General features: G+C 39.4%; 2 protein-coding genes across 2 annotated transcripts; one reads left to right on the top strand and one right to left on the bottom strand.

The window, feature by feature from the left end:
* The first annotated feature begins 252 nt into the window (after nucleotides 1–252).
* Nucleotides 253–3787, top strand: LOC138885507 (uncharacterized). Its single transcript, XM_070166460.1, has 7 exons — nucleotides 253–296; nucleotides 2003–2167; nucleotides 2564–2909; nucleotides 3000–3088; nucleotides 3185–3287; nucleotides 3410–3484; nucleotides 3686–3787. The coding sequence occupies exons 1-7, from the start codon at nucleotides 253–255 to the stop codon at nucleotides 3785–3787; spliced, it is 924 nt and encodes a 307-aa protein (XP_070022561.1).
* Nucleotides 3788–10271: 6484 nt separating this feature from the next.
* On the bottom strand, nucleotides 10272–11642 carry LOC138885506 (uncharacterized). The gene is made up of 3 exons (XM_070166459.1): nucleotides 11078–11642; nucleotides 10882–11023; nucleotides 10272–10716 (listed from the first exon to the last, which is right to left on the bottom strand). Exons 1-3 carry the CDS (start codon nucleotides 11640–11642, stop codon nucleotides 10272–10274), a joined length of 1152 nt encoding a protein of 383 aa, XP_070022560.1.
* Between the last annotated feature and the right edge of the window lie 1472 nt (nucleotides 11643–13114).

Here is a 13114-nt window from a genome sequence, read left to right as displayed (position 1 = left end):
CTCATATACAACGGTCTCAGGATCATCTTCAGACCGCTTTGAGAAGTCCGATATAGCCTTCTCTGAGCGAGGGATTATTTCATCCACAATATGGAAGCTTTCATCCTCTACAACAATGGTTTCCCCTTTATCGTGAGGGGGCATGTCCACTAACAATGGAACCGGGTCAAAAGTCCCCTCAGGGTTAGAAGATGCACTATCCATTTTTTGTTACATATATGTGGAGGAATTACAAATGCAAAAGAGGTAATAATGGCGAAAGTTGCTGAAAGCAAGGAAGAAACAGGGATGCAAGAGTTCTATGAAGAAGAAAGAAAAGCCTGAAGATTCGAATGCTTGAAAATGTAGCAAACCAAATGGGAGGTTCTCATCCCTATTTATAAAAAAACTGGTACCCTAATCAAGGATGCAAAGCATCGCTACACTAATTTCGAAATGGTACGGGAACGGGAAATGACGTAACGTATTAGGAACATGCGCCATAATGAAGCATGATGTTATGATGTCATTCTAAACTGACGTAACGGTCGGATGTGGCTAGTGAAGTTCCATATCATCACCTCCCCATAAACATTACTATTCAACCTGTCTGCCAAAATTTCTCAAGTTGCAACTAGCGAAGTCTGCCCATCGAGGTCGTCCAAAAAACAACCTCACTAGGCGGAGGAACTAACTGTATGGGTCAAAAATCTGACTAAGGTAATCCAGCACGAGGAGAAATTACTAAGAAGTGATTAGGCCGAGGTCGAATGAAAGATTAATGGAACTTACTGTCGAGCTGTTGGTTATGGCCGAGGTCAGATGTTTAAGTTAAAAGTAACAGCTAGTTTTGTAATAAGATATTTGGGAAAATAGTCCATTGAATATTCTCTGTACTTGTACTTTAGGTCAGATTAGAAGCGTGTCCCATATAAATAAAAAGGTAGAGAGAAGGTAAAGGGGGGGGGGGATTATGAATTTTGATAAGAACTCTCTTGAAAAGTTGACTTTCGAGAAAAATACAAATATTGCCTTTCCAAAGAGATTTGATTCATTGTTTATTCTACACTTTTCACATCAGATCCGAGAAAGTCTCAAATATTCCCATAGTCGTTTGTCTTACATCATTATCAGAAAGAGGAACTATCCACCTCATTCAATATTGGGTGAATCATTCTCTCTATTTACATTTAGTGCCATTTATTATTATTTATTGCTTATCATTATTCTCATTCCATTAATAACCATATGATTTCTACACGCAATTGTTAAAAACTTGCCGGTTAGTTCCAATATCTAAAAGAAGCAAAGTACATTTACCTACGAGAGATGTAACACTAATTACACATACAGGGAGATCATCTATGTTTAACAATCAAGATATTAGTAATGTACTGTACATACATGATTTCAAATATAACCTGTTGTCAGTGTCTAAGCTTACCAAGGAATTGCAGTGCCTAGTAGCTTTCTTCCCTGACTTCTGTATATTTTAGGACCTATAGAGTGATCAGATGAAGGGGATTCGTATGGAGGAGCTGGGGCTTTAAATTCTACAAGGAAATCCAAGGCAGCAGAGTCCACTACTTACTTCAGCTAAGTCAGGAAATAATGCAGTTAAAGGTAGTTAATAAGAGTTATTTTACAACTAGTAGGTGTATTAAGGCCTCTGATTCTAGTTTAGTGTGGCACATGAGGCTAGGCCATGCCCCAATTGATGTAATAAGAAAGCATGAGTCATTGAGACAATTGAAAAACTGTGATCATTCATATTGTATTGTATGTCTTCTTGCTAAACAAACAAAGCTGCCTTTTCAATTGAGTTCTACCGTGTCACATTCTGCTTTTGAGCTAGTACATTATGATGTCTGGGGCCCTATAGGGTTCCAACATATAATAGTAAGAGGTTTTTGTTACAATTGTAGATGATTTTACCTAGTACACCTGCGTGTTTCTGACTGTTTCTAAACACTATAGTTGTGCTGAGAGAGTTTGTGAATAAAGTAAAGAATGTCTTTTCCAGCTCTGTTAAACTACTAAGAACAAATAAGGGAGGTGAGTTCTTCAGTAATGAGTTTAGAGCTTTGATGTCTGACTCTGGTATTAAGCATCAAAGTACTTGTGCATATACTCCACATCAAAATGGAGTAGCTGAGAGAAAGCACAAGACTATTCTAAATATGGCCAGGTCCCTCAGATTTCAAGCTGCTATACCCTTGAGATTCTAGGGAGAGTGTGCCTCAACAGATTGCCCTCACAAGTTATTGCAGACAAAGCACCATTTAAAGTACTATATTCTCATGCTCCCTCACTATCTCATCTAAAAGTATTTGGCTTCCTGAGCTATGTTGCTACTCCTAAGGTTGTGGACAAATTTGCTTCTAGAGCTATACCTACTGTATTCATGGGGCATTCCTCTACTCAAAAAGGTTACAGATTATATCATCTCCATTATCATACCTTCCTTGTGAGGGCATATGGTTTTCCAAGAAGATATATTCCCCTTCAAACACATGAAGGCAGCAGGTACTCCTATCTTTCTAATTCTGGATCTTCTGTCTCCTGCTGTAATGGATGATACCAGGCAGGCTCCAGGTGTTTCACCTCTTCCTCCCGAGTCACCAACTATTCAAACTCATCACCTGGAGTCACCTGCTACTACCCTTCATATAGAGTTCCTTGCACACTCCACAGAGGCCCATAAAATTGATACTAAGCAGTTGTCCACTACACAAACTTCTCTTGTTGCACCTTATTCTCCAGAGTTCAGGAGATCTTCTAGACCAAGCAGACCACCATTATGGCTGCAGGACTATGTGACCAAAGGCTCAAAACAACATTTCTCCTACCCTTTGTCTTCTTATGTCTCTTATAACAGACTCAAACCAGCTTATATGCATGCACTCTCAGTTTTCTTAGCTGTGTCAGAGGCAAAGAAATTTAAGGAAGCCTCGACTTATCCAAAATGAATACAGGCTATGCAGTTTGAGATAGTTGCTTTGGAAGACAACAATATTTAGAGTATAGTTGATCTACCACCTGGCAAGGTCCCAATTGGATGCAAGTGGATCTTTAACGTTAAGTACATGGCTTCAGGGGAAGTAGAAAGGTATAAAGCTCGGTTGGTTTCTAAAGGCTATAGTTAGAGGGAAGGTCTTGACTACACAGAGACCTTATCCCCTGTAGCTAAGATGGTGACTATCAGGATAGTAGATGCTCTACCTAGAGCTAAGCACTGGCTGATATACCAAATGGATGTTCACAATTCTTTCCTCAATGGTGACCTACTAGAGGAAGTTTATATGCAAGTTCCTGAGGGATTTACCAGATAGGGGGAGTCATTGAAGGTTTGTAAAGTTACAAGTCACTGTATGGGCTCAAAGAAGTACCAAGACAGTGGAACAAGAAACTTATTGAGTCATTGCTGTAGATGGGCTTTCAACAAAGTCATTTTGACTACTCCTTGTTGACAAAGAAAGCAGCCAGTGATCTAGTGGTTATCCTAGTATATGTGGATGATCTTCTTATCACAGGAAATAATTCTTCACTACTCGGTCAAACAAGGGAAGGCCTACATAATCAATTAAGATGAAAGACCTAGGTGAGTTAAAGTTCTTTCTTGGCATTGAGTTTGCAAGATCAAGTGAAGGTATTATAATGTACTAGAGAAAGTATGCCCTGAAATTTATCTCTGAATCTGGGTTAGGGGGAGAAAAGCCATGTTGGCACTCCACTTGAACTAAATCAAAAACTGACATATGAAGAATATGACAAACATATAGGAAGTGACAAGGACTGTGTAGATTAGCTCCTTAAAGACCCAGGGGGATATCAAAGACTAGTGGGCACACTCTTGTACCTAACCATGACCAGGCCAGACTTGGCATTTGTAGTTCAAGTGCTAAGCCAATACATGCACTGTCCAAAAGTGTCTCACATGGAAGCAACTCTTAGAGTAGCAAGGTACTTAAAAGAGGCTCCAGGTTTGGGACTGCTAATGCCTGCACAAGACAACAATCAACTGAGTGCTTATTATGACTCAGGAGATTGTTTGCAAACCAAGATGTCACGACCCATTTTCTGAACAAGTCGAGACCGGCACTCGATCACTAAACATGACCGAGCGAACCATCTCTGCTTATCAAACCTATTATAACTCCAAACTTTATATGCAACAAAGCAATATTCTAACCAAATACTTTTGATTAATTCAAATATTTAAATAAATCAACTCCAAAGCTTTATTAGTAGTAACTACTGAATTACTGCTAAGTTATTATAAAATAACATCTGAATCTCAACCCAATGACTATGTCTATGAAGCCTCTACTGATAAACTGACGCACTGCTCGGGACATGAAATTTCCTGGACAGTTCTCTAAGTAAACAAAGAAATAACTAAATAAAGATGACTCTAAGGAATACTCCACGAACAAAAGCGGAGCTCACCAATAGCAATGAAAGGGAAGGAAATCCTAACTCGTAGCCTGCTCGCCTGCAAATCCGGTTCCTACGTTGTACCGCAGACCAACGTAGGTTCCCAAAAGAGAACGTCAGTTCCATCCACTGTACTCAGTGAGTCTCAACAACAGGGGGAGAAACTTTAATAACATATACATTACGAGCAAAGGTTCTAAATGCATGTAAAACATAAAGCTTATAAGAATAATTCTAAAATAATTGCATAATAGCAATTTATGAATATTCTCAAAGAAATTCTTCTCTTTTTCTTTCTTTAAAAAAAATACTTCACTTTATACTTTGGGAGTTCCAACTATCCTGACTTAATTCTGTCTCAGTCACCGTGTGATCGGCACGGTTTCGATCCCAACCTGATCGAATAGGCCCAATCCACGAGGTGTCACTCGCTTCATGGTTCTCAGCGCTCATGTATCATACCTTAGCATGACTAAGTAAATTCTCAGCAACGAGACCCTCGGCTCGTATGCTCCCTACTTTGGCACAAGTAGTTTCAGGAAGTCAGCGTCTTGGTCAGGACCCTTAGCCTAGACGATGACCCCTTCTCAGAATAAAGGATACTCCCAAAAATCTTTTCTTTCTAAAACTTCTTCTTGTGACTTTTCAAGTCTAAATCTTTCAAACATACTCATTTTGGAATCCTTAAACGTAAGGTATGGCATAAGAATGAAATAAACATTCAAAAGTATTTCTAAAGATTCTTGCTTCTTCATGAAATTTTCTTCCTTTTTTTTTCCATATGAAAATGGCCTATAAAAATTACACAAAAATATGAGAATTTACTGTCTCCACAACACGCACGCAACAACGTAACAGCTCTACACCTTCAAATAATGAATCAAAGTACAAGCTTTTGGGAATTTCTAGTTTTTGCAATATTTATATTAATTTATTGATAGATGTTGCAAGAAGTACTGCCACCCAATTGCACTCATTCAAGAGTTCTGCATTACAAGAAAATACGCCAAAGACATGGTATTTATCTATAGGACATGCATGTTCATTGGAGTAACTAAGTATCGTAGAATCTTTTGATGTATACAATTTATGCACTAAACTAATTCTAAGCTAATAGGTACTCACCCACTCCAATTAAGTAAATATAAATCCTTTTAATCAATTCATCAAACACCTTGTATGCGTGCTTTTGGGAGTTAAACCACTTTAGTAAAGAGTTATATAAACTCACCTCAAAACTTCTCGAGCCAATACATAGGCTCCAATCCAATTGACACCCGTCAAACAATCGTTTCTACAACAATCAGTGTATTTTAATTAATTTTAAAGTTTTGCACCTAAACATGGAACTTTACTGTTGATATAAAGAAAGAAGGGAATTAACTATTCAATTCCTACCTATTACTACTTAGGGTAATTGACAATAGGAAATTTTATATACCTGAATTCACGAATAAGTGATTTGTAAAGAACCCTAGATTTTTTTTCTTCGTTGACTGAGTCGCTGCCTCTGTTTCGTAGTGCTCTGTTTCAGTTTATCGTGTAACACTTCTAATCCTTCTGCTGAATGCACGTTTTAGCCCTTTTTGTTCTGTTGAGGCTTTTTAGCCTTCAGCCTTTTTTTTTCTTTCTTTAGTTTTGTTTAAGGCTTTGCCTTATGGGCTTTAGTATTTTCCTTCTCTTTTTTTTCTTTTCTTTTTAATTTAGTTAGTAATTAATATACTTATTCTTAGTAATTAGTAATATTAATAAATTAATATTCCCTAATTGTATATTCAATTATTTAAATATATATATATAATATTTTTTCACTATATGAAAGAAAAATAAAATAATAATAATAATTTAGTTCTATAATTAGCGTGTCTTGAAACTTTTATAAATTTGAGGAGTGTTACAATCTTCCCTCCTTAAAAACATTCGTTCTCGAATGTTGCTAGGGCCTTATCCTTAAGCTAACAATTATCCCTTAGGTCCTCTTAGCACTACTCATTCTTCCAAGGGACTCAAAATTTTGGCTAACTCCCTAAATTTTTAAAAATTTCGGCATAGTTTCCCTTGTAAATTGGATTATCCAAAAAAATATCTCTGTCACAAACACCACAAATACACCAACAACAACCAAATATACCATAACATGTCGTTCATAGGCACCATACACAACTCATAAATCAATTACTCACACTCCGGCAAGGAGGTACCACAATAACTAACAAGAATCTAAAGCACAACAACTTTAGCATAAGTAAATCACCTTAATGAATTAAATATACTCTAGCGTAAACTAAATCACTACAACAACTAAATATAATCTAGGAATGACATAAACACTTGCTAACTTGTGTTTAATACACGAAATATAAATGTCAAGTCAAACCTAGGTTCACATACCTTGTTACTCAAATAAATAAGGATACTTCTTCCTCATATCTTCCTCGACCTCCCACGTAGCATCTTTTGAATCATGATTACTCCACAAAACTTTTACCGATGTTATATCTTTTGTTCTCAACTTTCTTACTTGTCTATCGAGAATTTCTATAGGTACCTCTTCATAAGTCAGGCCTTCCTTAATTTCTATGGTATCGACAGGTATTATATGCGACTCATCATGGATGTACTTTCTAAGCATAGACACATGAAAGACAGGATGAACAGAAGGACAACTCAACGGGTAGCGCTAGCTTATAAGACACATTTCCTTTCTTTTCTAGAATTTCATAAGGTCCGATAAATCTAGGGCTAAGTTTCCCTTTCTTACCAAACCTCATAACTCCTTTCATCGGTGAAACTTTCAAAAACACCTTATCACCAATCATGAACTCTAACTCACGATGCCTCTTGTCGGAATAAGACTTTTGACGACTCTGAGCCGCTTTAAGTCTTTCTCTAATTAGCTGACTTTCTCCAAGGCCTCACAAACAAACTTTGGACCAATCAACGACACCTCTCTGGTTCAAACCAACCCACCAGAGACCTACATCTCCGCCCATACAACGCTTCATAAGGAGCCATACCAATGCTGGCCTGATAGCTATTATTGTAAGCAAATTCTATAAGTGGCAAGTGATCATCCCAATTACCTCCAAATCTATAACACAGGCACGCATCATATCTTCGAGAGTCTTAATGGTCATTTCTGCCTGGCCATCGGTCTGTGGATGAAAAGCGGTGCTTAAATTGACCTTGGTACCTAATCTTTTCTGAAATGCCTGCCAAAAATGCGCTGTGAACTGAGGGCCTCTGTCCGATATGATTGAAACTGGAGTACCATGCAATCGGACTATTTCTTTGATGTACAACTGCGCATACTGCTCTGCAGAATCTGTCGTCTTTACTGGTAGGAAATGTGCGAACTTTGTGAGTCGGTCTACAATAACCCAAATTGAATCATGTTTACGGTATGTGCGAGGTAGACCTACTACGAAATCCATATTAATCATCTCCCACTTCCACTGTGGTATCTCTATGTCTTGAGCCAGGCCACCAGGCCTCTGATGCCCGGCTTTGACTTGCTGGCAATTTAAACATTTAGCCACGTGATCTGCTACTTGTTTCTTTATGCCTTTCCACCAATACAACTCTTTCAAATCTAGATACATTTTGGTAGCACCTGGGTGGATAGAGTACCTCGAACTGTGAGCTTCCTCCATTATGGCCTTCCTAAGACCATCTACATCAGGCACACATAACCGATCATTCAACTTCAAAACTCCGTCACTTCCTAAAGTGAAAGTAGTGATTTCTTTGCTTCTGACTCCTTCTTTTAATTTCACTAAGTACGGATCTTCGTCTTGCTTAGCCTTAACATGTACAACAAGGGAGGATTGCGCTAAGGCATAAGCAGTTATATCTCCTTCTTCGGTCTCATCCAATCTAATTCTATCATTTGCTAGTTTTTGGATTTCTCGACCCAAAGATCGCCTTTGTACTGCAAGATGGGCCAAGACACCCATTGACTTCCTACTAAGTGCATCTGCTACCACATTAGCTTTGCCCGGGTAATAAAGGATATTGATGTCATAATCTTTCAATATCTCAAGCCACCTTCTCTGCCTCAAATTTAGTTCTTTTTGGTTGAAAATGTACTGGAGGCTTTTGTGATCTGTAAACACTTCAGAATGCTCGCCATAAAGGTAATGTCGCCATATCTTTAATGTAAACACCACTGCTGCGAGCTCTAAGTCGTGTGTGGGGTAGTTCTTTTCATGATTCTTTAACTGCCTGGAAGCATAAGCAATAACTTTTCCATTTTGCATAAGAACACAACCAAGGCCCACTCTGGAGGCATCACAATACACTGTGAACCCACCCGAACCTGTCGGCAAGGTTAACACAGGTGCAGTGGTCAACCTCTTCTTTAACTCTTGAAAACTCTGCTCATAAGCATCTGACCATTGGAACTTAACTGTTTTCTGAGTCAACTTAGTTAATGGAGCTGCAAGTAAGGAAAACCCCTCTACAAACCTTCTATAGTAGCCAGCTAACCCCAAGAAACTCCTAATTTCGGCTGGCGTTGTCGGCCTAGGCCAGTTCTTGACTGCTTCTGTCTTCTGAGGGTCTACTTTTATTCCTTCACTAGATACCACGTGGCCTAAGAATGCCATTGACTGCAACCAGAACTCACATTTCGAAAACTTGGCATAAAGCTCATTCTCCTTCAAGGTCTGCAAGGCTATTTTGAGGTGTTCTGCATGATCTTCCTTGCTCTTAGAGTACACCAAAATATCATCTATAAACACAATAATAAAGGTATCCAGGAATGGCTTGAAAATTCTATTCATGAGGTCCATGAATGCAGCTGGAGCATTTGTCAACCCGAAGGACATCACTAGAAATTCATAATGCCCGTAGCGAGTTCTAAAGGCTGTTTTAGATATATCCTCTTTTCTGATTCTCAACTGATGGTATCCCGACCTCAAGTCTATTTTTGAAAAGTACTTTGCACCCTGAAGTTGATCAAATAAATCATCAATTCTTGGTAGTGGGTACTTGTTCTTAATGGTAACTTTATTCAACTGCCGATAGTCGACACACATTCTGAGAGACCCATCTTTCTTTTTGACAAACAGGACCGGGGCACCCCACGGTGAAACACTCGGCCTGATGAAGCCCTTGTCAAGAAGGTCTTTCAACTGTTCTCTCAATTCATTAAGTTCTGTTGGAGTCATCCTATAGGGAGGTATAGATATGGGCTGAGTGCCTGGCATGAGATCAATGCCGAAGTCTATGATTCTTTCGGGAGGAAGTCCGGGAAGGTCATTTGGGAAAACTTCTGGAAATTCTCTAACAATTGGCACTGACTGAAGAGCTGGTGGTTCTGATTCTGGATTAATAATGTGAGCCAAATAGGCGAGACACCCCTTACCGATCATTCGTTGTGCCTTAAGATAAGAAATAAACTTACCTACAAGCGATGCTGAACTACCCTTCCACTGTAGGACTTCTTCATTTGGAAATTGGAACCTGGCTATCTTGGCATGACAATCTAACATGGCATAGCAGGAAGACAACCAATCCATACCCATGATCACATCAAAATCCACCATTTCTAACTCTATGAGATCGGCTTTGGTGTTGCGACCTTGGACTGAAACTATACAGCCTCTATAGACTCTGGTGACTTTCACTGACTCGCCAACTGGAGTAGATACTAGGAATGGCTTACTAAGTTGTTCAGGTTCTAGTCCGAGGTTAATTGCAAGGTATGGAGTCACATATGAAAATGTTGAACCTGGATCCATTATGGCATAAGAATTATGTGAGCAGACTAAAAGTATACCTGTAATAACTTCTGCAGATGCCTATGCACTCTGACGATCAAGTGTAGCAAACAAACGGGGTTGTCCCCCTCCCTAAGTAACTCGGTCTGCACCTCTGCCTGCTCCATGCCCGGACTGATTATGAGAACCACGAGCCTGAGGTGGTGCAACTGCAGTAGCTGAGGAACTAGAAGGACGAGTTGATCTACCACTGAAATTACGTTGCAACTTTGGGCAGTTGGCCTTTATATGACCAATGTCTCCACAATGGTAGCAACCATGAAACCTGAGCTTGCACTGACCTGAATGTTGCCGCTTACATGTTCCACAAAGACTTTGCTGGTGTGAATGTTGCTCAGCATGACTCTGGCTATGTGAGGATGATGTCCTAAAATTCTGATTCTGGCGAGACTGATTTCCATTACTCTGAGTACGTATGAAGGAAGACCCACCACCTGACTGATGACTGAACTGAGTTGGTGCTAATGACTCCTTATTAGAGGAATCCCTTCCGCCTCCGCTGGATGTACCATTAAATCTGCCCGTTGTACGGGCTTTCTTGTTATGCTCTTTTTCTTCTCTCTTTAGTTATCTGTCTTTCTCTAAGTGCTTGGCAAATCCCACAACAGAGGAGAAGGCTTCCATCTCTACTGCTGCAGCTGATGTCGTATTCTTAATGTGGTAAGCTAAACCGCCAACAAACCTGTGAATCTTTGCTTTTTCAGTCTTAACCATGTGAGGAGCATGCTTAGCTAACCTTATGAATTCCATATAGTACTCTTGCACACTTTTATTCCCTTGCTTGAGCTGTTCAAACTCTGTAGCCTTAGCTTCCCTATCCTCTTCTGGGATAAAGTTAGCCATGAAGGCCTCTTCAAATTCTTCCCAAGTAGGCGGACCATCATCTTCATCTCTTTCCTTTTCCCACATCTCAAACCAAGCACCGGCCACATCTCTAAGCTGGTAAGCAGCTAGCTCCACAGCTTCATCATCAAATGCTTTCATCACTCGGAGGGCTTTCTTGACACCCTCCAGCCACAATATCGGATCTTCATCAACTATCGAACCACGAAACACTGGAGGACTCAACTTTAAAAATTCATTCACTCTTGAGGACTCAGAATTACTCTGTCTATTTGATTGAGGTGGAATCTCATCTCTTCTCTCGTTCTGGTTGGCCATAAAGGCTTTAAACATCTCCATAGCACTGTTGACAGCATTAAACATTTGACCCACCTCGAGAGATATAGTTGCCTGAGCCGGGGCTGCTGTTGGGGGCGGTGCTAAATCATCATGCTCCACCCCTTCTTCTCGTTCAACCCGGGGTATTTGGACTCCCTTTGTGGATTTTCCCCTCCTTTTCTGAGTCGAAGCCTTCTTAGTTCTACCTTGAGCCACAATAGTAGCGATAGTTTCTTGAGCAACATCCTGAGTATCGGTGTCAGAGTTGCGAGTACGAGCCATTTCTGCGAGTTTTGGAGAAATGAATAAATTAGATAATTCTTTAGAGGTAGACTCTATTGCACGATCTAAATTATAAAAAAAAGAGACTTTTCCTAAATGCTTGTAGCCTCATGTTTATAAGTATGGCGCGCTTCATACACATAAACAAGACCCTACTAACACAGCTTCATAGACCCCTAGGACTCCATAAACCTGAGGCTCTGATACCAAGTTTGTCACGACCCATTTTCTGAACAAGTCGAGACCGGCACTCGATCACTAAATATGACCGAGCGAACCATCTCTGCTTATCAAACCTATTATAACTCCAAACCTTATATGCAACAAAGCAATATTCTAACCAAATACTTTTGATTAATTCAAATATTTAAATAAATCAACTCCAAAGCTTTATTAGTAGTAACTACTGAATTACTGCTAAGTTATTATAAAATAACATCTGAATCTCAACCCAATGACTATGTCTATGAAGCTTCTACTGATAAACTGACGCACTGCTCGGGACATGAAATTTCCTGGACAGTTCTCTAAGTAAACAAAGAAATAACTAAATAAAGATGACTCTAAGGAATACTCTACGAACAAAAGCGGAGCTCACCAATAGCAATGAAAGGGAATGAAATCCTAACTCGTAGCCTGCTCGCCTGCAAATCCGGTTCTTACGTTGTACCGCAGACCAACGTAGGTTCCCAAAAGAGAACGTCAGTTCCATCCACTGTACTCAGTGAGTCTCAACAACAGGGGGAGAAACTTTAATAACATATACATTACGAGCAAAGGTTCTAAATGTATGTAAAACATAAAGCTTATAAGAATAATTCTAAAATAATTGCATAATAGCAATTTATGAATATTCTAAAAGAAATTCTTCTCTTTTTCTTTTTTTTTAAAAAAAATACTTCACTTTATACTTTGGGAGTTCCAACTATCCTGACTTAATTCTGTCTCAGTCACCGTGTGATCGGCACGGGTTCGATCCCAACCTGATCGAATAGGCCCAATCCACGAGGTGCCACTCGCTTCATGGTTCTCAGCGCTCATGTATCATACCTTAGCATGGCTAAGTAAATTCTCAGCAACGAGACCCTCGGCTCGTATGCTCCCTACTTTGGCACAAGTAGTTTCAGGAAGTCAACGCCTTGGTCAGGACCCTCGGCCTCGACGATGACCCCTTCTCAGAATAAAGGATACTCCCAAAAATCTTTTCTTTCTAAAACTTCTTCTTGTGACTTTTCAAGTCTAAATCTTTCAAACATACTCATTTTGGAATCCTTAAACGTAAGGTATGGCATAAGAATGAAATAAACATTCAAAAGTATTTCTAAAGATTCTTGCTTCTTCATGAAATTTTCTTCCTTTTTTTTTCCATATGAAAATGGCCTATAAAAATTACACAAAAATATGAGAATTTACTGTCTCCACAACACGCACGCAGCAACGTAACAGCTCTACACCTTCAAATAATGAATCAA

Source organism: Nicotiana sylvestris, chromosome 2 (genome assembly GCF_000393655.2).
Source record: "Nicotiana sylvestris chromosome 2, ASM39365v2, whole genome shotgun sequence".
NCBI classification, from domain to species: domain Eukaryota; kingdom Viridiplantae; phylum Streptophyta; class Magnoliopsida; order Solanales; family Solanaceae; genus Nicotiana; species Nicotiana sylvestris.
Note: the sequence above shows the minus strand (reverse complement) of the source record. Positions and strands in the feature narration are given on the sequence as shown.

What these genes read in the sequence shown, in the direction of transcription:
- LOC138885506 (XM_070166459.1), bottom strand. Translation starts at nt 11,642, where the DNA reads ATGGCTCGTACTCGCAACTCTGACACCGATACTCAGGATGTTGCTCAA. An exon ending in GGAAAGAGATGAAGATGATG is followed by an intron (nt 11,024 to 11,077) that starts GTCCGCCTACTT and finishes ACTTTATCCCAG; the next exon opens with AAGAGGATAGGGAAGCTAAG. An exon ending in GAAAAAGCAAAGATTCACAG is followed by an intron (nt 10,717 to 10,881) that starts GTTTGTTGGCGG and finishes TACAACGGGCAG; the next exon opens with ATTTAATGGTACATCCAGCG.
- LOC138885507 (XM_070166460.1), top strand. Translation starts at nt 253, where the DNA reads ATGGCGAAAGTTGCTGAAAGCAAGGAAGAAACAGGGATGCAAGA. An exon ending in GAAGAAACAGGGATGCAAGA is followed by an intron (nt 297 to 2,002) that starts GTTCTATGAAGA and finishes TGTCTTTTCCAG; the next exon opens with CTCTGTTAAACTACTAAGAA. An exon ending in ACTATTCTAAATATGGCCAG is followed by an intron (nt 2,168 to 2,563) that starts GTCCCTCAGATT and finishes GGATGATACCAG; the next exon opens with GCAGGCTCCAGGTGTTTCAC.